We start from the raw sequence: 24,771 nt of genomic DNA, 5'->3' as shown, positions 1-24,771 counted from the left end.
GTTTCGAACGAGCTACTTCAACATTCCAAGTCAACGCTTTATCTACTGTGCCACCACAGGTCAGGCACTCCTTCAATTCTCATTTTCTTAATAAGAAATCTTACCAATTTTAACAACATGGATGAACCTTGAGGATATTATGCCAAGTGACATAAGTCAGAAAGAGAAAGACAAATATCATATGATCTCACTCATATGTGGAATCTAAAAAGGACAAGCTCAATATACAGAGAACAGATTGGTGGTTGCCAGAGTTTGGGGGTAATAGAAATAGGTGAAGATGATCAAAGGGTACAAACTTCCACCTATAAAAGGGTAAGTCCTGGGAGATCTCATGTACAGCAAGGTGATTCAATACAGTAATTAATAAGTACTATATTATATATTTGAAAGTTGCTGCCCTGGCCGGTTGGCTCAGTGGTAGAGCGTCGGCCTGGCATGCAGAAGTCCCGGGTTCGATTCCCGGCCAGGGCACACAGGAGAAGCGCCCATCTGCTTCTCCACCCCTCCCCCTCTCCTTCCTCTCTGTCTCTCTCTTCCCCTCCCGCAGCCAAGGCTCCATTGGAGCAAAGATGGCCCGGGCGCTGGGGATGGCTCCTTGGCCTCTGCCCCAGGCGCTAGAGTGGCTCTGGTCGCAACAGAGCGATGCCCCGGAGGGGCAGAGCATCACCCCCTGGTGGGCAGAGCGTCGCCCCTGGTTTGCGTGCTGGGTGAATCCCGGTCGGGCGCATGCGGGAGTCTGTCTGACTGTCTCTCCCCGTTTCCAGCTTCAGGAAAAAAAAAAAAGAAAAAAAAGAAATAGGTGAAGATGATCAAAGGGTACAAACTTCCACCTATAAAAGGATAAGTCCTGGGAGATCTAATGTACAGCAAGGTGATTCAATACAGTAATTAATAAGTATTATATTATATATTTGAAAGTTGCTAAGAGAATAGATTTTAAAAGTTCCCACCACTGTCTAACCAGGTGACCTGGAACTCTGAGGACCCAGGTTCAAAATCCCAAGGTCCCTGGCTTGAGCATGGGCTCACCAGCTTGCATGCATGGTCACCAGCTTGAGTGTGGGATTATAGATATAAGCCCAGGGTCACAGGCTTGAGAAAGGGTCACTGGCTTGGCTGGAGCGCCCCAGTCAAGGCACATATGAGAAGCAATCAATGAACAACTATAAAGTGCTGCAACTATGGATTAATGCTTCTCATCTCTCTCCCTTCCTGTCTCTCTCCTGTGTGCACATATAAAAATATATATTCTCACCACTTAAAAAAATAAAAGCTTTCACCACTAAATAAAAATTGTTACTATGTGAGGTGATAGATTATTGTGGTAGTCATTTCACTATGTATATATGGGGGCTATGGAGACAAGAGTCCTGATGACCATTGTCTTTGCTTAAGATAGAAATTACCTGAGTCATTTCTTAGCCATGGTCTCATTCGCAACCCCGGGGTTGACTAACATCTGAGAGTTGTTTCTCCTGAGCAAGAATACAATGAGCCCATTCTATTTTCATTTTCAGATGAAGCCCCTGAGTAAAAAGATCTTCTGCGTCTTCTGGAGAAGCGTGGAGGAGGAGGGTGGCCACTGGTCCAGGGACGGCTGCTTCCTGGAACAGGTGAACGAGAGTCACACCACATGTACATGCACTCATTTGTCCAGTTTTGCTGTCCTCATGGCCATCACCAGCCAGGTATGATATAAACATTTAATTCCTCCAGATAAACCTTTTTGAGCCCCTACTAGGTGGTGATAAGTGCTAAAAAGAACATGAAAATGAGCGAGGGGCTGGAGTGATTGCAGAGGCGTGCCACTTGAGACGGAACGGTCAGGGGAGGATGAAATATGCAAGCTGAAATTTGAATATTAAGAGTCAGTGGTGCTACAATGTGGATGAACCTTGGAAACAGCAGGCTGAGTGAGAGAAGCCAGACACGGAGGACCACATAATGTGTGATTCCACTTAAATGAAATGTCCAGAACAGGCACACCCATAATGACAGAAAGCAAAGTGGTGGTTGCCAGGGGCTTGGTGGGGAGGAATGAATGGCAGTAACTGCTTGAGGGACATGCGGTTTTATTTTAGGGGTGATGAAAGTTTTTTGGAACTATATGGAAGTTGTGGTTGCACAACACTGAACATACTGAATGCTACTGAACTGTACACTATAAATGGTGAATTTTATATTATTTGGATTTTACCTCAATGGGAAAAAGAAGGTCTCAGGAAGACCATGAGCTAGAGGTCTGTGTAAAGACCTAGAAGAGAGAATAAACTTGGTGCATCCCAGAGAGAGGTGTGGCGGGAGCAGAGTCAATGGGAGGAGTTGAAGGGGGCAAGATTGGGAAGATGGGAGCAGGAGAAAAGTGCCAGACTCCGAATGCCACGTCAGCAATTTATATTTCACTCGAATTTCAATGGGAAGGCAGTGCAGTGTTTCCATCATGGATGCTACATATTTATGTCATTAGAAGATCCCTCTGGCTCTCAGGTCAAGAAGGAACAGTGGTCAAGGGGGACTCACAGAGAGATGATGGTGGCAGTGGAGTGCGGGTGGCAGCAGTAGAGGTGGTAAGAGAGGATCAGACTGGACACACATCCAGGGTTAGAGAACTTATTGATGGCATAGGCTGGGTGACAACATACAGGAAGTCCTGCATTCTTCTCTCCTCAGGGATGGAGGTGGTCTCCCCAGAACACTTGGTTGAAAGTTTTGACCTTTCTTAGTATACCAGGCAGTGGAGAAACTAAAATAGGTTTAAAAATATAAAATAATTCTTTCATTCATTGTTACATTTATTAAATTCATCTATGAGTTGGGCATAGCCTTAGTTTATTCATTTTCATTAATGTGTAATTGCCCCTTGCATGACTATACTACAATTTACTTATCCATTCTACAGTTAATGAGTATCTAAGTTGTTTCCCATCAGAAGCTAGTAAAAGCAATGCTACCTTCCTGGGATGAAGCATAGACAATTCCATGTGGGCTATGCCAGGGTGATAAGGAAGCAACAAACTCCAGATGGTGCAGCTACAAGATGATGGAGCCTCTGTTATTATGGGTTTCTGTGACTTTGTAGAGCAAAGTATTGTTCCATCCATATAAAGTTACAAAACAGACACGACCAAATTATATTCTCAGGGGTTGAATGCATAGGTGGTAAAACATCATAAAAGAAATGGCAGCCCTGGCCAGTTGGCTCAGTGGTAGAGCATTGAGAGCATTGGCCCAGCATGTGGCTGTCCCGGGTTTGATTCCAGGTCAGGGCACACAAGAAAAGCACCCATCTGCTTCTCCACCCCTCCCCCTCTTGCTTCTCTCTCTCTCTCTCTCTCTCTCTCTCTCTGTCTTTCTCTTTCTCTCTTCCCCTCCTACAGCCATGGCTCAGTTGCAGCGAATTGACCCCAGGGCACTGAGGATGGCTCCATTGCCTCCACCTCAGGTGCTAAGAAGAGCTTGGTTACTGAGCAACAGAGCAATGCCAATGCCCCAGATGGGAAGAGCATTGCCCCCTAGTGGGCTTGCTGGGTGTATCCCTGTTAGGACGTATGCAGGACTCTGTCTCTCTGCTCCCCCCCCCCAATAAAAAGAAAAAAAGAAATGGCTACCTCTGAGGAAGAAGGTGGTTTGCGATTAGGAAGAACTTCTGGGATAATGAACTAGTCCATAAGCTAGTTCATGATCAGTTTTCATTTATCATCATTAATCATATGATATATTGACTTTAATGCTCTTTCTGTACATGTGTTATATTTCACAACTTTAAGGTTTAAAAAACAAAGGATTAAAAATTTCTATAAAGTGACACTGAAAAAAGTGAAAATCTCCACATAATTATAGTGGATGGTGAGTATCATTTCCCCTTAGTGAATCTGGCTAAGTCAAATCCCTGGTCCCTATTTTTAATGAGATGAGCCCCCAAGAGAAGAATTAGATAAGGTATCTTAGTTTAAGGCCTCCCACCAGAAGATCTTAAGACTGGAATTTGCGGGCAAGTAGTTCCTCTGGGAGGTGAGCCCAGAAAACCTCAGTAGGACAGCAGGAAAGGGAGACAGAGAAGAGAAGGCAGCCAAGAAAAGGTGCATCAGAGAGAAGTTACCTGCATAGACATCTGGGACTCAATCCCATTGGGTACTTCTGGGAAATAGCATAGGACATGCAGCTTCCCACAAGAAGTGGAACAAGCTGGGGTATTTATCTACCAATTTCCAACTGTCATTATTTGAGGGCAACTTTCAGGATCATTAACACCCTGCACTTGTGACTTGCTCTGGCATGTCTGAGCATGCTCTCATGGCAGGGGAAACACCGTCAGGCAGAGTCATTGGGGTTCACAGAACTCAGCCAGAGGGCAGGCACAGGTGAGTATGAAGAGGTTGATAGCCTCCACTACACAGGACTTCCTGTGTCAATTTGAGGCTAAGACTGAGTCTGATATACCCATTCGTTTGAACTTGAATTCTACTATACAACATAGAGCCTATAGTTGCCAACAGGGGGTTGCTCACTTACTAACTTGCTAAAAGGGTAGATCTAATGTTGGGTTCTTACCGCAGATTTAAAAAGCAAGAGGACACAAGAAATTTCTTAGAACTGTTGGATATGTTTATTACCTTGATTGTGGGGATGATAGCTTACATTCAAACTCATCAAAATGCATGCACTCAATATGTGCAATATTTTGTATATTAGGTATACCTTAATAAAGCTGAATAAAAAGACTTAGTTGCCTGACCAGGTAGTGGTGCAGTGGATGGAGCATCGGCCTGGGATGCTGAGGACCCAGGTCTGAAACCCAGAGGTCACCAGCTTGAGCATGAGATCATAGACATGACTCCCATGGTCACTCACTTGAGACCAAAGGTTGCTGGCTTGCGCAAAGGGTCACTCACTCTGCTGGAGCCATCAGGTCAAGGCACATATGAGAAAGCAATCAATGAACAACTAATGTGCCGCAATGAAGAACTGATGCTTCTCATCTCTCTCCCTTCCTGTCTGTCTCTCTCTATCTCTCTTTCTCATTCTCTTGCTAAAAAGAAAATTTTAGGCCCTGGCCGGTTGGCTCAGCGGTAGAGCGTCGGCCTAGCGTGCGGAGGACCCGGGTTCGATTCCCGGCCAGGGCACACAGGAGAAGCGCCCATTTGCTTCTCCACCCCTCCGCCGCGCTTTCCTCTCTGTCTCTCTCTTCCCCTCCCGCAGCCAAGGCTCCATTGGAGCAAAGATAGCCCGGGCGCTGGGGATGGCTCTGTGGCCTCTGCCTCAGGCGCTAGAGTGGCTCTGGTCGCAACATGGCGACGCCCAGGATGGGCAGAGCATCGCCCCCTGGTGGGCAGAGCGTCGCCCCTGGTGGGCGTGCCGGGTGGATCCCAGTCGGGCGCATGCGGGAGTCTGTCTGACTGTCTCTCCCTGTTTCCAGCTTCAGAAAAATGGAAAAAAAATAAAAAAAATAAAAAAAAATAAAAAAAAAATAAAAAAATAAAAAGAAAATTTTAATTTAAAAAAAAAAGACAGTTTTATAGACCTCTCATACTTTCTATTGTCTGGCTATGTGCCTGTATTTAGGATGCCTTGTTCCGAGGGTTAGGAGGGACCATAATTCCATCCCAGGAAAGTGTGACTGATATCTCCTCTTTGCCGGGTCCCAGGAGGAGGATCCCGCCCTGGTTGTGATCACCTACGTGGGACTGAGCCTCTCCCTGCTGTGCCTCCTCCTGGCGGCCCTCACCTTCCTGCTGTGCAAAGCCATCCAGAACACCAGCACCTCCCTCCACCTGCACCTCTCAGTCTGCCTCTTCCTGGCCCACCTGCTCTTCCTCACAGCCATCGACAGAACTGAGCACAAGGTACTGACACTGTCCCAAAGGACCCGTGTCCTACCCAAGGGTGTGTAGAGTCCATGGGGCCATGCTGTACTGGACACACTAATAAAATAACTTTGGCTTCTGGGAGAGGTTGGAGGGGTGGTGCCAAGGTTGGCAGTGCTGACATTGATTACCAAGCACCCTTACTTTTGATGACCTTGTGCTAATGTCACGTGCTCTGAACTCAATGGCAGTATAAAGGAGAGGTCCTCAGGTCACACTCCACCCTAAGTATCCTACCTGGTGACTCTTGCTTCTCCCCAGGTGCTGTGCGCCATCATCGCGGGTGCCTTACACTATCTCTACCTGGCCTCCTTCACCTGGATGCTGCTGGAGGGCCTGAACCTCTTCTTCACTGCACGCAACCTGACTGTGGTCAACTACTCCAGTGTGAGCAAGCTCATGAAGAAGTTCATGCTCCCTGTGGGCTACGGAGTCCCAGTTGTGATTGTGGCCATTTCTGCAGCGTCTAGGCCTCACCTTTATGGAACACCTGATCGGTGAGCTTGACTCTCACACTGTGCCATGGACAGTTTGGAGTCAGCATTAATGATGGTGATTGAGATATCCACAGCAAATGCACTCTACTTTTTCCTTGACTGTAAGAGCTCTCACCTTTCCCCAGTGAGGCAGCGAAAGATGGTGAGAGGAGCTTAGAAGGCTCCTAAAGGAGGGAGTTTTGTGGTTAGGTACCTGCTTTATCCCTCCCACCATTTGGAGTTTTTAAGTCTCAGATTTCTATTTAACAAAATGGGGGTAGCACTTATCCCCATTGTTCCACCCTCATGATGCTGGTATGAAAATTCAACAGGACTGTGTTTGTGAAATGCTTAATGTGTCATTCACGCATGGCAGGGAACAATCAAAACCTTCGTTGCCATCAGCTGGCATTCTCAGAAGACCTAGGAAAAGTTCTCTATTAAGAAAAGGTGTCATTCCATGTGCTTTATCTGATATCTTTTTGTGTTCCTTTTCCCATTGTTCCCAGCTGCTGGCTCGAACTGAAACAAAGCTTCATCTGGGGTTTCCTGGGCCCTGTCTGTGCCATTATCTGTGTGAGTATGTGGCTCCGCTGCTCCTGACCGAAGAAGTACCAGAAGTGCTAGCTGCAGGACAGTACAAGGGTCAGATATTTTCCCCATTGTGTGGTTTGATTTTTCCACCTGCTGCCAGTTCAGTCTCATAGGCAGGAAGTTAAGGGTTGTGTGCAATTTATGATGGACACAGTACATCATTTTAACATTCTTCCTTGTCTGCATAATTCCTGCAGGTGAATTTAGTACTTTTCATCTTGGTCCTTTGGATGTTGAGAAGGAAACTCTCCTCCCTCAATAGTGAAGTGTCATCCATCCAGAATATAAGGTAAAATCGAGCAAATGGTCCTCTGACCCCGCCTTCTTCTACCCACACCCTCCTTGTCCTTCTTACATATCTATACAGACATACACCCCACAACCAGGCTCCAGGGACTAGTAAGGCCACTATCATCTCCTGATGTCTGTATTAACTAGAGTACAAGTTGAGCTGTTGAGACAAAAAGACTCCGAAACAAGAGTGAAATAGAAATTTATGTTACTCTCATGTCACAGTCAACAGGTGAGCAGTGCAAGGCTAGTGGGGAAGCTCTGCTCTACAGAGTGATCCCAAAACTCAGGTCCTTTCTAGTTTGTTTCTCCACCATTGCCTAGGATGTTGTCCTTCTCAGTTTCCCATCCATGGGAAAGAGATGACACGGAAGTTGCTTGGTCCACATTTGTTCATATCTTATTGGCTAGACCTTAGTCATATGGTGACACCTAGCATCAAGGGGGGCAGGGAAATGTAGTCTCTAACCAGGTAGCCATGTGTCCTTGAAAAGACTCAGAGGGAAGGGATCTAACCCTAAAAGGAAGAGGAGAAGAATGGAACAAAACAGCAGGTTCTGCCACACAACACAAGATGCACACAGGAGTACTCTTTTTCTCAAAAACAACCAACTTAAATTTGTTAATCCATCAGTCACTGAAAGCTTAACTTCTATAGAAATTCTGAAAGTTGCATTTCTAAAGGATGCCCCAATACAACTGGATTCACTCGCCGGTAGAGACCAGGTTGGCTAGTTATAACAAATTTAAATGTATATCTAAGAATTTTGTGTAATGGGTTTGGAAAGGATTTAGATTAAAATATATTTTGTATAATACTATTTCAAAATATTGGGGCAATGAGAATGCCTATAATTTTGCAGCACCCATTTTCATTAGAACACAATTTGTTGTTTTCGTTTTAATCACAAAAATAGCATGTTAAATATTTTCAAATTTTTTAACTATATAAAGTGAAAACAGATAACTCCCCCTTTTCCTGCTACTTCCATTTCCCAAGAAAGCTGGAGTTAACAAAGATTATGATAAGTAGTATGTAGTATGTGTGATATTTTCCCAAGCCTTTCTTCTGTACGTTTCTAGAGAACACACAGAGAGATACATACAATAGCCAACACACTCTACAAAGTGTTCATCAACCAGCTTTTCTCACATAAAACATTATGGTTTAAAATTAGGGATGAATATGTATATATGCAGATATAGAGTGAACTTACATGTCAATTTGCCTGGGACAGTCCCAGTTTATGCCTGTCGACCCACAGTAATTATTAATAGCATACCTTTTTATCTCAAAAGCCTCCCTGTTTGAATAACAAATTATATTCCTGCCACCTATGGAAAAAAAAGAGATAAAGAGCCTCTAGTTTTAGAATGCTTTATGTATGTATATATGGTACTGATTTTGTTCCATATACTGTCCTAAATACATATGCTAAACTCTCATTTAATCTTTGCAGCAGCGAAGATTATATATGATCTTTATATATAAATATATAATCCTATATAATAGGACTATTATAAAAATGAGGGACCCAAGTTATGGAAAGGCGAAGTAACTTGTCCAATGTCACACATTTGCTTTGTGCTGCTTTGGATTTAAACCAAGGCAGTCTAGCTCCAGAATCTCCACTATTAACGAGTATACTATAGGGGTGTCCACATTTATTATTAGCTTTAATATATTTTCATTTTCCACTTCCCTCAGAATGCTGACACTGAAAGCGACAGCTCAGGTCGTCATCCTGGGCTGCACGTGGTGTCTGGGCATCTTGCAGGTGGGCCCAGCTGGCCGGGTCATGGCTTACCTCTTCACTATCATAAGTAGCCTTCAGGGTATCTTCATTTTCCTGGTCTACTGCCTCCTCAGCCAGCAGGTAAACATTTACCCTTTCTTTATTGTTTTAAAGTTAAGAAAAAATTTCAAGTATATAGGTTTAATAAACATTTAGATCCATGTTTTCTAAATTCTCATATGAACTTGTGAGCAGTGTGTAAATACTACCTATATTTTCTCTATTTTGAGATGGTATTGATTGTGAGATATGTCAGTTTATTAAAGGTTTTCACAAAGCAAATAATGATATGTTTAACTCTCACAAAGTAATGCTATATCAAGGAAATATGTTTTTCTTCAGCTTACCCATTTGTAATAGTCAGCTATTTCTGTGTAACAAACAACCTCAAAAAAATTTCAGTGGCCTACACACGAATATTTACTTTTCTCATTCTCAAGTCTGCAGGTTGGTTGGAGTTTAGCTGATCTTGGCTGGGCTCAGCTTGGCTTGGCTATACAATGCAGGTATATTCAGGTCTGCTCTTTCTGACTCATCCTGAGGCTTGGTAGAAAAGGGAGCATTTCCCAACATAAGTTCTTGTTCTAACAATGGCAAAATCACAAAAAGGCAAGCCGTACTGGGCAAGGCCATTTCAAACTTTGTGATTCTGCTTGCATCACCTCCACTGATATCTCATTGGCTAAAGAAAGTCACATGTCCAAGAAGGCTAAGACAGGGTAAAATACTATTTCAAGGGAGTGAATAACTAAGATAAAAATACAATCTACCGTGCTACTTAACACAGAAATTATTAAACACATTTCCATGTAGTTGTATAGTCTCCATACTAACATGTAACAATGACATTACATAGCTGACTTTTCAACATTTTATTATGGATATTTTCAGACATGCAAAAGGTTTAAAGAATTATGCAGCAAACACATATACAGTAAGTCCTCATTTAACATTGCCAATAACTTCTGCAACTTTTAAGCAAACTGATGATAAAATGAAACCAGTTTTACCATAAGCTAATTGATATAAACAAGAGTTAAGTTCCTACAGCATCTCATCAATATTATAACAAAATGACATTAAATGAAATAATACTCTTCAAGGACCTGCTGTGTACCAATCACCTAGATTACCATTGTGCTATACTTTATAACATCATCTATTCACATACCCATCCCTCTATCTGTCCATTTACCCGTCTCTATATAAGCCACTGTAGCTTACATGAGCTTACATGCATAGTCAAAGAGAAGTGTAGGCAAGTCTTCTCAGTGAGTGTATGCTCCCGAGGGAGCACAATGCAAAAAACTTACATGTGCTCTTCCCTCAGTTCATCTCAGTTCCTGAGGCATCTCACAGTGCAAGCTTCCAGTTTTCAAGATACAAATTTTATATTCATTATGACTACTAAATACAAGCCAACTTATGTGTCTTCAGCTAAGCAAAATAACAGTGATGTGTGTCTAACATTTGGGAAGCACTGGCTGCTTTGGACTTATTGACATAAACCTCTAGTCTACGGCCATACCACCCTGAACGTGCCCGATCTCGTCTGATCTTGGAAGCTAAGCAGGATTGGGCCTGGTCAGTACTTGGATGGGAGACATAAACCTCCAAATGTGACCTTACTAAGGGACACTCAAGGATAATTTGGACTGCATGGTGGCTCTAGAATTAAACCCCAGATACAATAAAACTCTACTGTAGGCCCTGGCCAGTTGGCTCAGCGGTAGAGCATCGGCCTGGCGTGCGGGGGACCCGGGTTCGATTCCCGGCCAGGGCACATAGGAGAAGCGCCCATTTGCTTCTCCACCCCCCCCCTCCTTCCTCTCTGTCTCTCTCTTCCCCTCCCGCAGCCAAGGCTCCATTGGAGCAAAGATGGCCTGGGCGCTGGGGATGGCTCCTTGGCCTCTGCCCCAGAACCTAGAGTGGCTCTGGTCATGGCAGAGCGACGCCCGGGAGGGGCAGAGCATCGCCCCCTAGTGGGCAGAGCGTCGCCCCTGGTGGGCGTGCCGGGTGGATCCCGGTTGGGCACATCTGGGAGTCTGTCTGACTGTCTCTCCCCATTTCCAGCTTCAGAAAAATAAAAAACAAAACAAAACAAAAAAAAATCCTACTGTATACTGTCAAAGTATGTTGACATACTTCTATGTAGTTAGTTAAATTATACTATATCTATAGAACATGATACTATGCAACCATGAAATATAATGCTGTAAAAGACTGAAACCCCAGTGAAGCTGGGATTCACATAGTCCAGATCAAGAGGTACGATGGCCAAATATAGTCCAACAACTGAAAGAAATACAAAATTACTCAAGGTCTTTATTTGTACTTCTCAAATACCATGGAAAAAACACACAGGTATCCCTTTGTTGAGTTCAACCACTAAGATTTTGAAATTGTTTGTTACTAAAGCAAAATGTGTCCTTTTTCCTGTTACTAGTACTATTCTCCTCCTCCTCTTCCTCCTAGTACTATTCTCCTCCTCCTCTTCCTCCTAGTACTATTCTCCTCCTCCTCATCCTCCTCCTCCTCCTCCTCCTTCTGCTCCTTGTCCTCTCTCTCACTCTCTCTCCCCCCTCCCTCCCTCCAATTTCCTCTATCCCTTCTTTCCTCCTTCCCTCTCTCCACCCCTCTCTCCCTTCCTCCCTTCCTCCCTTTTCTCCTCACTCTGCATTCAAGTGCCCAAAGAACCAAACTAGAAAAAGAAGAATATCTTAGTGGATGAGGGAGAAGAAGAAACTGAGCTGACAGAGCCAACACTTCCTGGAGAACACAGGACAAGCATAAGCTTGAAACTTTCAAATGTTCATTTTTGTTTAAGCACAAAAGTATTTTAGGACTGAAAAGATAATCAAAATATATTAGAAAAAAAAATTTTAAAACATTGCTCTAGAAGGGTTGCATTTTGTTTATATGATATATAAACATTTATTGTTTGTTGTTGTTATTATGTATTTGTTTATGTGTGGGTATAGGTGTACATGGCAAAGCACAATGGTTCTCTTTTTTTTTTTATTTATTTAGAAAATTAAATTTAACAAGGTGACATTGACCAATAAGAGTACATATGTTTCAGGTAAACAGTCCCCCAGGAGACATATTGAACAATGTGTAGGGATATTTTTGATTGTCACAACTGGGGGAGGGGTGCTATTGGCATCTAATGAGTAGAGGCCAAGGATGGTGTTAAACATCCTACAATACACAAGATGACCCCCATCACAAAAGATGACACAACCCAAGATGTTAGTAATGCCAAGGCTGAAAACCTTGGTGTAACAGATACTGTTCATGGCCCCCTCATATGCCTTTGGCATTCATCTCTACATGCCCAGGGTTGCTTATTGCAAACATCTGTGATTCTATGCCTATGGGCTTCTTACTGCCCATAAGACATGCCTGGCCCATGCATGGGACCAGCTGGTTGTTCCAGACAATAATGGTGCTTGACAGCAGCCATCAAATAATGATTGATGAGAGCTTGTGCATAAATGTCCCAGACCCCTTTTCCCTGTGTTGGGATGATGCTGTGCTCTTTCCCAGAGCTCCCCAGTGGGACTGAGCCCCAGTTGTCCACAGTGGAAACACAGTGGAAAGACCTCGGTACTTTTTACTGGCTGTCTTCCCTTCCTTATTTCACTTCCCCACTGGTCTACTAGTGTTTCCTGAGATTGCCCTTTAAATGAACTCTTTACACATGAACCCCATCTTAGGGTCTGCTTCTTAGGAACCTCAAGCCAAGTCACATGGAAAGATACCACCAAAATATCAATTATCTTTCACTAGATTGAGAAGTTATCTGTAACTTCTATTTTCTTTCTCTGCATAAGCATATTTTATAAGTTTCCTACAACAGAGGTTTATTCTATAATATAAAAAAATATTATTATGGTAAAATGCACAGAACATAAAATATACCATTTTAACCATGCTTAAGTGTCCAGTTTGGTGGCATCAAGTATATTCAGTGTTGTGCAGCCGTCACCATCATCCATTGCCAGAACTTTCTCACCTTCTATTAAACAGTGGAAACCCTGGACCCTGCCAAGTCCCAGGAAACCACCATTTTACTTTCTGTCTTAGTAAATTTTACTATTTTAAGGATCTCATATGTGTGAAATGCAGTATTTGTCCTTTTGTGACTGGCTTATTTTTCTCAGCATAAGGTCTTCAAGGTTCATCTGTGCTGTAGCATGTGTCAGAATGCCCCTTTTTAAGTCTTTGTAACATTTATCATGTGTATAAACCACATTTTGTGGGAAAAGTTCTTTTCATAATGTCACTTTCCTCTTCCCCACACTCCCTTTTCTCTTCTCCAATATTAACAAAACCATCCTGGGTTTTCCTTTAATATTCCAGGTTCGAAAATGGTTTGGAAATGTCATGAAACCTAAATCTGAGTCTGAGACTCATACGCTTTCCAGCAGGTTTGGCCCTAACTCAAAATCCAGTGAGGTAAGAGGGTTTGTGATTTACTCTGATGTTTCATCCCTTGACACCCCCAACTTCCTCTCCTTGTCTTAATACGAGTTCCCCTTCCTGGAAGGTATGGGGAAGAGGTTTTGTCCTGATGACCTGGGTCATATTTCCTACTCTCACCATATGGTTCCTAGTGACCCTGCTAATTAACAGTGCTTAAGTTGGCTTTGGTATCTAAACTTCTCATTCAAAGAAGTATGGGTAAAACATATCATCAGCACCACTACCATCTAAAGTTGACTTCTTTGTGAGGAGACTTACAATCTTAGACATAGAGTAGGCATCATCTGAAATCTCAATTTCCCATAGAGCAGTGGGCATGAGCCCAGTTGAGTTGTTGGATACCATGGAAAGGGCGTGAAGAGAGGGACTCCATCCCAGCTGTCAAACATAATTATAGCCTGACCAGATGGTGGCGCAGTGGATAGAGCTTCGGACTGGGATGTGGAGGACCCAAGTTCAAAACCTCGAGGTCACCAGCTTGAGCCGGGCTCATCTGGTTTGAGCAAGGCTTACCAGCTTGAGCCCAAGGTCGCTGGCTTGAGCTAGGGGTCACTTGGTCTGCCGTAGCCCCCCAGTCAAGGCACATACGAGAAAGCAATCAATGAACAACTAAGGTGTCGCAATGAAGAATTGATGTTTCTCATCTCTCTCCCTTTCTGTCTGTTTCTCTCTCTGTCTCTGTCACACACACACACACACACACACACACACACAAAACCATCATAATTATAGGAGAGAAATGCATGGAATAATGGACAGAAATGGTCATTAGAAAGGGAACCTCTCTGGGACTTGGTTACTGGTATTTGTTCTTCTATTGAGCTAACTCAAGCTCAATACACCAAAGAATGAACTTCTGGCACCACCTGAGACTCCTCTCCACAGCTGTCCCTTATTTACTCCTGTAGAGCAATGAGAGGACATACTTATAAGAAGTACATCACTGGATGAGTAAAATGGGCTCAAAGTTCACAATCCATAAAAATTTTCTGTCTCATTTGGTTTTGTGCCTTCCATGTGCATAGCCACTACATCCTGCTAACCAAAGAACCTTCAAATATTGTAGTTTTGTGGGGGTTTGGGAGGGTTATATTTTTCCTGCAAGAGAAATTGGGGGGGGGGGACACAGACAGACAGACTCCCACTTGCACCCAACCAGGGATCCACCCAGCATGCCCACCAGGGGTTAATGCTTCGCTACAACCAGAGCCATTCTAGCACCTGAGGCAGAGGCCATGGAGCCATCTTCAGTGCCCAGGCCAACTTTGCTCCAATGGAGCCTTGGCTGTGGGAGGGAAAGAGAGAGACAGAAAGGAAGGAGAGGGGGAAGGGTGGAGAAGCAGTGGTCGCTTCTCCTGTCTGCCCTGGCCAAGAATGGGACCTGGGATTTCCACGTACCAGGCTGACACTGTACCGCTGAGCCAACCAGCCAGGGCTGGGTATTGTAGTTTTAAGCTAAACAAAACTGAGAAATTTCTGATATCTCACCTTCTACATTTATTAAGGTAATAATATGTGATTTTCTCCAACAGTGGAAATATTGAGGTCACTGAAGAAACATCTGTCCCTTATCAGAGGTAGGAAAGGAAAATTCATTGAAATTTTTTTTAAAAAAAACTGAGAGGAAAACATGACCATGGAAAAAAAAGGCTTGGGCAAGTCAGGTGATCAGAAAAAAAAAGTGTATGACTCTTAGGCTTAATCATTTTCAATAGGAGTAAAATTGGGGTAGGTGGTGTGATTTTTTAAAGTTTTCCCAGATAATCCAAAATAATTCCTGAATCTGTTAGCACCCCAGCTATTAGTTTCCTACAATTAATAATGAAACATCACCATCATCATCATCATTATGTAACATCATGGGAATTGAATGAATGTATCTTTAAAAAGAGAATATATATTATAGGTATTTTTATAGAGTATATACTGCTCACAAAAATTAGGAGATATTCCAAAATGAATATGAAGCAATAAAAAGAAAGAAGTATTTGATTTTTTTTTCATTAAACAAAAACATCAGAAAAGCAAACAAGTCAAAGAAAGTTATTTAATTATGCAAATGAGATGCAAAACCAACTTTTATTTCATTGGTGAAAATGCACTATACAAAAGGCTGAAAGTACTGGAGTATCTGCACATTCCCTGATCCCCTAATTTTTGTGAGCTGTGTATTTATCTTTATACTTTTAATATATCTAAAACACTTTAACTCCCTTTAAGAAATACATTTGGGGCCCTGACTGGTTGGCTCAGTGGTAGAGCATCACCCAGGCATGTGGATGTCCTAGTTCAATTCCCAGTCAGGGCACACAGGAGCTGCGACCATCTGCTTTCCCTCCCTTCCCCCTTTTTCTTTTTCTCTCTCCCTCTCTCCCGCAGCCATAGCTTGATGCTCAAGTGAGTCGGCCCTGGTGTTGAGGATGGCTCCCTGGCCTCCAAGCCTCAGGTGCTAAAAATAGCTCAGTTACAAAGCAACAGAGCAATTCACCAGATGGGCAAAGCATTGCCCCATAGTGGGCTTGCAGTGTGGATCCCTGGTTGAGAGGCATATGGGAGTCTGTCTGTCTGCCTCCCCTGCTCTCAATTTAAAAAAAGAAAGAGAGAGAGAGAGAGAGAAAGGAAGGAAGGAAGGAAGGAAGGAAGGAAGGAAGGAAGGAAGGAAGGAAGGAAGGGGAAGGAAAGGAAAGAAGGAAGGAAGGAAGGAAGGGGAAGGAAAGGAAAGAAGGAAGGAAGGAAGGAAGGAAGGAAGGAAGGAAGGAAGGAAGGAAAGAAAGAAAGAAAGAAAGAAAGAAAGAAAGAAAGAAAGAAAGAAAGAAAGACATTTGCTTTAACAGGAAGAATCTCCGGAAGGAAGGAAGGAAGGAAGAGAGAGAGAGAGAGAGAAAGAGAGAGAGAAAGAAAAAAGAAGGAAGGAAGGAAGAGAGAGAGAGAGAGAAAGAAAAAAGAAGGAAGGAAGGAAGGAAGGAAGGAAGGAAGGAAGGAAGGAAGGAAGGAAGGGAAGGAAAGAAAGAAAGAAAGAAAGAAAGAAAGAAAGAAAGAAAGAAAGAAAGAAAGAGAAAGAGAGAGAGAAAGGAAAGGAAGGAAGGAAGGAAGGAAGGAAGGAAGGAAGGAAGGAAGGAAGGAAGGAAGGAAGGAAGAGAAAGAAAGAGAAAAAGAAAGAAAGGAAAGAAAGAAGAAAGAAAGAAAGAGAGAGAGAAAGAAAGAAAGAAGAAAGAAAGAGAAGAAAGAAAGAAAGAAAGAAAGAAAGAAAGAAAGAAAGAGAAAGAAAAAGAAAGAAAGAAAGAAAGAAAGAAAGAATCTCCTTTTGCTTTAACAAGAAGAATCTCCTGAACTTTTATTTTTCTAGGCACAGGATATAAGTAAAAGCCAACAAAAACTTTCTGTGAACTAATTTGGCCTTGGGTTAACTTTCTAGTTCTGTTACTTAGAAACATGCTAAAGCAGGAAGGTCAATTGTGTAACCAGACAATACTGTTTATGAAGAAAATCATGCTTGACTGGACAGGGAGGAGGGACGACATAACTTTGAACTTCCTGCATATAATGACTCTCATACTAGGCCAAGAACACCTAGCCTCCTGGGTTACTACAGGAGATATTGGTTCCCTGGTGGAGTTGGGGTTTCTAAAGTAGCTGTAACTTGTAGGGAGCAAAGAGTACTCCCATTGAGTTCTACAATGTGTCAGACACAATGGTAAACAGTGGACATAAAAAAGTAACAAAATCAGGCCCTCGCCAGTTGCCTCAGTAGTAGAGCATCGGCCTGGTGTGCAGGAGTCCTGGGTTCGATTCCTGGCCAGGGCACACAGGAGAAGCGCCCATCCTCTTCTCCACCCCTCCCCCTCTCCTTCTTCTCTGTCTCTCTCTTCTCCTTCTGCAGCCAAGGCTCCATTGGAGCAAAGTTGCCCCGGGTGCTGAGGATGGCTCCATGGCCTCTGCCTCAGGTGCTAGAATGACTCTGGTTGCAACAGAGCGACGCCTCAGATGGGCAGAGCATCGCCCCCTGGTGGACATGCTGGGTGGATCCCGGTCGGGCGCATGTCGGAGTCTGTCTGACTGCCTCCCCATTTCCAACTTCAGAAAAATACCAAAAAAAAAAAAAAAAAAAAAAAAAAGGTAACAAAATCAACACAGACCTTACCTTAGTGGAGCTTAAAGTCTAGCCTTCCTTCGTAGACAAAAACTAATCTCCTGGGGTCTGAAATTCTCTAGCAGGATACTATGTCTAAAAGTTTTTCCAAAAAAATAATTCTTCATTGTGGATTTTTTAGAAGTCCTCCCACAATAAGCTGAGCCATACCTATCCTAGGATCACAAAATACTAGGAGATTGTGCCATCTTTGCCTACTGGATGGGGCTCTCTGGCTTTAACCCACTCCTACTCTTCCTCTCTGTTTTGTTGTTTGTTTTGTTTCTTTGTTTTATCCTTACATTTTTTATCCTAAATGTTTTTTGTGGGGGGAATGTCTTTCTAGAACAAGTGAAGAGAAAATATTAAAACTAGGACATTCACCTTCACGAGGAAAGTTGTATCCATGGACCTGGCTGGCATTGTGAGGAAGGAAGCTGAGGACAAAAGGAATTTTATACTCATCATTCTTGGAGAAGAAATGTTTAACATCTGCTTCCCGAAGTGATTGTTCTGCACAGTGGGCTCTCAATAAATGTGTGTTGAATCGGATTTCTCTCGTTCAATTAATGCTTGCCCGTAGTTATCCGAATCATGACCACTGCAAATAACTTTTTGTAAATGAGGAGGTCCCTTTTCAAGGCTTCTTTTCAAGTTCTTTCTCTCACTCATCCAAAACTTGTTCTTTTAACTCCTTTTTTATCCAGGCTAGATCTCATGATCAACCAAGTCAAATGATTTTTTCCCATACTTTCAACACCTTTGCTTTCTCATTCTGATTTCACACCCACCTGGAGAAAGCCTAACCCAGGAGTGACCAAAGATGGCAGGCACCCTGCATTGTCTATTCAGCAGCCATCAGCACTGTCATGTGCCTTAGTAGCAGAACCTTGATTGTTTTCAGATTTGGGACAGCAATGTGCCTGAACCCAGAAGGTCAGCTGAGACTGATCTAAGCCCAGTTGATACTCAGCTGTGGGGGGATAGCCCTCCCCCAGAGACATTTGTCCACATCTGGAGACCACTTTTGTTTGTCATGACTGGGGCAAGGTGCGCTGCCACTGGCATCGATGTGGTAGAGGCCAAGAATGCTGCTAAACACACTGCAATGTACAAGACAGACCACACACACAGAGCAAAAACACTATTCACCTCTACATGTCAGGAGTGCTGAGACTGAGAAACCTGGTCCTAACTTAACCATAGTGATCTAATTCCTATTTGCTACAGATTGTTTCAAGATGGGCCTTTGTACCAATTGTAACCAATTGGTACAAGATGTAAGAAACACCGACTGGAAAATACTTTCTCTCCTTGATAAAAAGAGACAAACTTAAAGAAAGCCTGACCATGAATTCCTATTTTTGACTGTTATAATATGATGCTTGGACAAGAGACAGAGGAGCCTGACCAGGTGGTGGCACAGTGAATAGAGCATTGGACTGGGATGCGGGGGACCCAGGTTCGAGACCCCAAGGTCGCCAGCTTGAGCGCAGGCTCATCTGGTTTGAGCAAAAAGCTTACCAGCTTGGACCCAGGGCGCTGGCTGGAGCAAGGGGTTACTCGGTCTGCTGAAGGCCCGCGGTCAAGGCACATATGAGAAAGCAATCAATGAACAACTAAGGTGTTGCAATGCGCAACAAAAAACTAATGATTGATGCTTCTCATCTCTCCGTTCCTGTCTATCTGTCCCTATCTATCCCTCTCTCTGACTCTCTCGCTGTCTCTGAAAAAAAAAAAAACCAAACCAAGAAAAAGAGACAGAGGAGAGGAAAGATGGGAATAATCTGGGCTTTTATGACATTGTTGAGTTGCTGAACCAACCCTTGGGCTTTTTTTTTATGTGAGAGTAACTCCTTTTGTTAAGCTACTTTGGGTCAGATAATCTGTTACTTGCAGCTCAAAGCAGCCTTCCTTATGAACCAACCGTGTGTCCTCTCCACATTTCCATCAAAACAGTGAGATCCCAGAATCAGTCCGCTTGGAACCTTTACAAATGTGTGCTTTCTGATCTTCACAAGACCTTCCGTGGTACCTGAAACTTGCTCTTTCTATCCCTAGTCAACTTTCCCACATGAGGGCTTGCTGTTTTCACTTCCTTCCTCAATTCATATCGCTTTCCCCTTTACATAAGGCATAAGACTTTGTCTCCTACTTTACAGAGATAATAAACACCAGCTGACAGAAAGTCCCTCTGTCTTCAGGCCTCTCTTACAAATATTCCCACATCCATGCTCATCCTTGCTTCCTTTCCTCATCAGTGCCCATTATCTCCCTCTCTATCCTTCCACAACAGCAAAGGGGCCTCTGGTCTTATTTAAAGCTAACCCCTCCCTCTATGCAATGGAGCTCGTCCCCTCCTGTCCTTAGCAGACCTTGCTCCATTGACTATGTCCTCTCTCCTGAGTCTTCCACCTCTCACATCCTCTTTCCTGGGTCTTCTCCAGTGGCCCTTAAATATGCTAAAGCTGGCTCAGCACACTTTTCTGTGAAGGGCCAGATAATAAATATTTTAGACTTTTGGGGCCATGTATAGTGATAAAGATGATAGAGAAATAAGTGATAGATGGATAGATAGATAGATAGATAGATAGATAGATAGATAGATAGATAGATGATAGATAGATAGATAGATAGATAGATAGATAGATAGATAATAGATAGATAGACATAGATAAAATTGATAGATACAAGCATAATATATGTGGTATGTATGTAAAGGGATATATGTGTATATCCCTTTAGAAATACACAAACTCACTGGATCTACAAAAGAAACTGCAGGCAGGATATGACATTCTGCTCCCCCCCTCCACAAAGCTGTAGTTTTCTGTCTCTGTGCTAAAGAAAGATCAATGGAAGAGTCTATAAAAATGACCACCTGTACATGTTTCAGTTCGCCTTCACTCCAAACCCTAATATATCCCAAAACCAAAAGTCTGCTGGAGCCCATGGCAAATGGGTGCAAATCCTCAAGGAGAAATCTGGGGTTGAAAGGTCTCCCCCATGCACCAGGTGAAGAGTCCCCAGATAAGGTAAAAAGAGCTTGAAGGTGTAGATCAGACACAGTCCAGCCTAGGAAGAGTCTATGGACCTCCTGCAATTAGGTCAGCATCACTCCCAACGAGCAATGAGTGTGTGTCAGATCCTTCGGACATCCCCAAGAACTCCAAGAGGAGTGCTAATAGAACTCCTGAGTTCTAATAGTTCCCTGAGTCTAATAGAAAACAAGGAGATCAGAGAACAGAGAGGTAGCCTGGTGCACACATGCCCCACCCCAGGGAGGAGAATCCATCTCTTTCCAACCAGTGGTGGTATTCAAATAATTTAACAACCAGTTCTCTGCCCTAATGACTGTTTTAAGTATAAAAAGTGGCATAGTTTATTATTTCATGCATTTAATACTTAAATAAGAACAATAAAAGAGGTACACAAAACTAGATTATGTTTTAAGAAAGGGTTTTAAAATATTAACAGAAAAATATTAATACCTGACAAAAACAATAGAACTGTTATTTAAGATATTTCCATATTGCTTCTTGATTGGCATCATCATCATCATCTATCTCTATCATCTTTATCACTATACATGGCCCCAAAAGTCTAAAATATTTATTATCTGGCCCTTCACAGAAAAGTGTGCTGAGCCAGCTTTAGCATATTTAAGGGCCACTGGAGAAGACCCAGGAAAGAGGATGTGAGAGGTGGAAGACTCAGGAGAGAGGACATAGTCAATGGAGCAAGGTCTGCTAAGGACAGGAGGGGACGAGCTCCATTGCACAGAGGGAGGGGTTAGCTTTAAATAAGACCAGAGGCCCCTTTGCTATTGTGGAAGGATAGAGAGGGAGATAATGGGCACTGATGAGGAAGGGAAGCAAGGATGAGCATGGATGTGGGAATATTTGTGAGAGGCCTGAAAACAGAGGGACTTTCTGTCAGCTGGTGTTTATTATCTCTGTAAAGTAGGAGACAAAGTCTTATGCCTTATGTAAAGGGGAAAGCGATATGAATTGAGGAAGGAAGTGAAAACAGCAAGCCCTCATGTGGGAAAGTTGACTAGGAATAGAAAGAGCAAGTTTCAGGTACCACGGAAGGTCTTGTGAAGATCAGAAAGCACACATTTGTAAAGGTTCCAAGCGGACTGATTCTGGGATTTCACTGCTTTGATGGAAATGTGGGGAGGACACACGGTTGGTTCATAAGGAAGGCTGCTTAGAACACGCTGTTGCATAGATGAACATTAAAAAAGAGTAAGGAATGCAAATGTGTGATTTCCACATTGGGCAGCTGTCCAGGTGCCCATCTTAGAGAGAACCCTGATTACAAGTGCCATTTTAACAACCGGTTTGCCAAACTCAACAAAAAATTAGGTATTGGTTCTGCCAAACTGGTGCAAACTGGCTGAGTCCCACCACTGCTTCCAACACTTGGGGAACTGCCACTGCTTAAAGTTCTCAACCCCCAGATCTGAACCGCAAAGGAAACGAGCACCAGGAGAGTCCCAGAGTCACCTGAAGAGAGGATAGTCCAACATAATGGAGAACCAGCAGAACAGAGCTTCTCGGAGTAGACAAGCAACAACTTCAAACAAGAATAGTAAAAATAAGAATGTAAAAAGCTTCAAATACAGCGCCAAAAGGATATATGGAACTAAATAAAATTGGAATAAACAAAAAGAGGACTTGTGCTGGAAGAGCATGATCAAGGGCCAAATTAGTGGTTTAGGACCACGTAGGAAAAAAAATCTCAGGGCACAAAGCAAAATGGCAAAAGATGAAAATCATGACAGAAAAAAAAAATCAGTCTGGGAGACCCAGGAGATCTACTATGGGGATAACGGGGTTTGTGTAAGAGTAGGGAGGGCATACTCAGATCCCGCCCGCCCCCCAAAGTTCTCCCTGCTGCATGCAATGCACTGTTTCTCTCTTCCCCTTAACAACCAGATTCTAGAACAGTTCACACTCCGCCGCCTGGACTTCCTCCCGTCCTCTCACTGTTCAACTTGCTGTGGTCTGACTTCTGCCTCCAACATGCCCAAGGGCCAACACCCAGCACTTCCTCACTGCTGAGTGCCCTGGCTGCTTCTCAGTCTCTCTTAACTTGATCTAACTTGATGTTGTTGGTCCCTTTTTCTTCATTTTTTAAAATAATCAATTTTGGGGGGGTTTTTTCCAGATTTAATGAAGTAAAACTAACAACTTAAAACTGTGTACATTTAAAAATAAAAATAAAAAAATAAAATAAAAAAAATAAAAAAACTGTGTACATTTAAAATGTAGAATGAGATTATTTGATCTATGTCTGCTTTTCTCCTTGAAGTTTCCTCTTTCTTTCTTTTCTCTTTTCTTTTCTTTTGTTTTTTTTTCTTTTTTACTTCCTTGATACCACACTATCTTCCTATATGGGTGGTCAGCTTTCCCAGTCCAGTTTTCCCAGGACTTTTCCAGCTTTGGCACAGAAAGTCTCGCACCCCAGGGACCCCTCCATTTCAAGCAAACCAAAACCATGTCACAAGCTCATCTTCTCCTGTCCTGTAATGTCTTAGTTTGAGTTCCCCCAAGAGCAAACCCTGAAACAAGGACTCGAACACAAGTAGTTTATTTTGGAGCTGATCCCAGGAAATTCCAGCAGGATTGTGATGAAGTGAGTCAGGGGGGAAAGGCAGCCAGTACAAGATGTGTTCAAAGATGCACTATCAAGCAGGCTGCCCCTATAAGCAACAGGACCACAGTCCCAGCAGGGAGCATGGGGCAGTCACACGGAATGCTCATTTCAGAGCCACCCCACTCGAGGAGTGAGGGAGCTGGGGGTCAAGTCTGTTCCAGGAAGCATTTTCCTCCTGGAACTTCTCACCTACCATGTGCCAGACCAGGTAGACTGTGGTGGCAGCTGCTGGCCACTAGAAGTCATAGAAAGTGTGAAAATCAAAGATACAAGCAGGGTAGGATGACACCTGGTACACACAGGATTCCATTCTTGACCCAAGAGAAGTTCTAAGAATTTCAGCCAGAGATCATGAATCACTTAAATTTCAATGTGTCATGTTCATAAACTTTTTCTTCTCTCAGTAATGATAACTCCATCTTTTCTATTGCTTAAGCTGTGAACGTGAGGGTCATTCTTTTCTCTTTCAAACCCCGTATTCAATTCATCAAACAAATTAGCTGTAGCTTCATAATAGACCCAGAATTCTTCCTACCTTTACAATTAGCTCCCTGGTCCCCATCAACTCTCATCTGCATTATGATAATAGCCCCAGAAAAGCCACAGAAATTATTATCAGACTCAGAAGTCAACTCTTGGTCTTTTATCTTAGCCCAAGATGTCTGTTCACCAGACCAAGCTGTTTCATTCCCATAGTTGCTGCCTGAAACAAGAGCTACCAGGTGAGGGTCCTCAGAAATAACTCATGTTTACAGACCATCCCTCAAAAGGCAGCAGGTACTACAGAAAGAAATAGACTACTGGAGGCACAGACTGAGTCCAAATAACAGTTCGCCACTGATCTACTAAATAGCAATGGACAGACCATGACATCTCTCTGTGCCTCAGTTTCTCAAGCTATAAAATGGGATTGGTCATCATTGCAACCTCACAGAGTCACTGTGAAGATTAAACAAGTGCTCCTGCATCTATCTAGCAAACAACACATGCTTTATAAACCATGGCCTTTGTTATTTTTATCCTTCAAGAATACCCAACCTCTCTTCCCCTGGGCCCAAGATGGTAAAGGGAACCTCTTTCAGCTCCATCTCTCTATATAAAATTAGACAATCATCAGAGATGGAGAAAGGAGATGGGTTTGAGCTAGCTCCTTCATGCCCCTTGCATGACTCAGAGACATGATCACAGATGCCTGCTTCCCCATTTCTCAACCCACATATTGGGAGAAACCGAAGTTTCCTCTTCTGAGGTGCAGGAATTTCCCCTGACCCTAGATGAACAGTCAGTTGAACCAATGGTCCCCTGGGAGGAGGGCTTGGAACAGGATGGCCACCCACTCTGCAGTCTGTGGGCTGTCTGTGGAGTCTGGTTTCAGTACCGGTGAGTTGGGGGCAGGTGTGAAGAGGGTGAGGGAGACGAGTGTAGAAGGAACAGGATGTGAAGTGAATGCCAAACTCCTCCACTGA

General features: G+C 43.2%; 1 protein-coding gene across 1 annotated transcript in view; it reads left to right on the top strand.

The window, feature by feature from the left end:
- The window catches only part of ADGRE3 (adhesion G protein-coupled receptor E3), a 74,721-nt gene extending 56,535 nt beyond the window's left edge, over positions 1–18,186 (top strand). The window contains exons 9-16 of the mRNA XM_066272283.1: positions 1,521–1,691; positions 5,649–5,846; positions 6,129–6,364; positions 6,853–6,919; positions 7,135–7,226; positions 8,937–9,105; positions 13,390–13,485; positions 17,988–18,186. Of these exons, the coding sequence (XP_066128380.1) occupies positions 1,521–1,691; positions 5,649–5,846; positions 6,129–6,364; positions 6,853–6,919; positions 7,135–7,226; positions 8,937–9,105; positions 13,390–13,485; positions 17,988–17,996 (1,038 nt within the window). The 3' untranslated portion in view covers positions 17,997–18,186. The remainder of the gene's footprint in view (positions 1–1,520; positions 1,692–5,648; positions 5,847–6,128; positions 6,365–6,852; positions 6,920–7,134; positions 7,227–8,936; positions 9,106–13,389; positions 13,486–17,987) is intronic.
- Positions 18,187–24,771: the final 6,585 nt, after the last annotated feature.

The sequence above is a fragment of the Saccopteryx bilineata genome, chromosome 1 (genome assembly GCF_036850765.1).
Source record: "Saccopteryx bilineata isolate mSacBil1 chromosome 1, mSacBil1_pri_phased_curated, whole genome shotgun sequence".
NCBI classification, from domain to species: domain Eukaryota; kingdom Metazoa; phylum Chordata; class Mammalia; order Chiroptera; family Emballonuridae; genus Saccopteryx; species Saccopteryx bilineata.
This window is presented reverse-complemented; position numbering and strand designations above follow the sequence as displayed.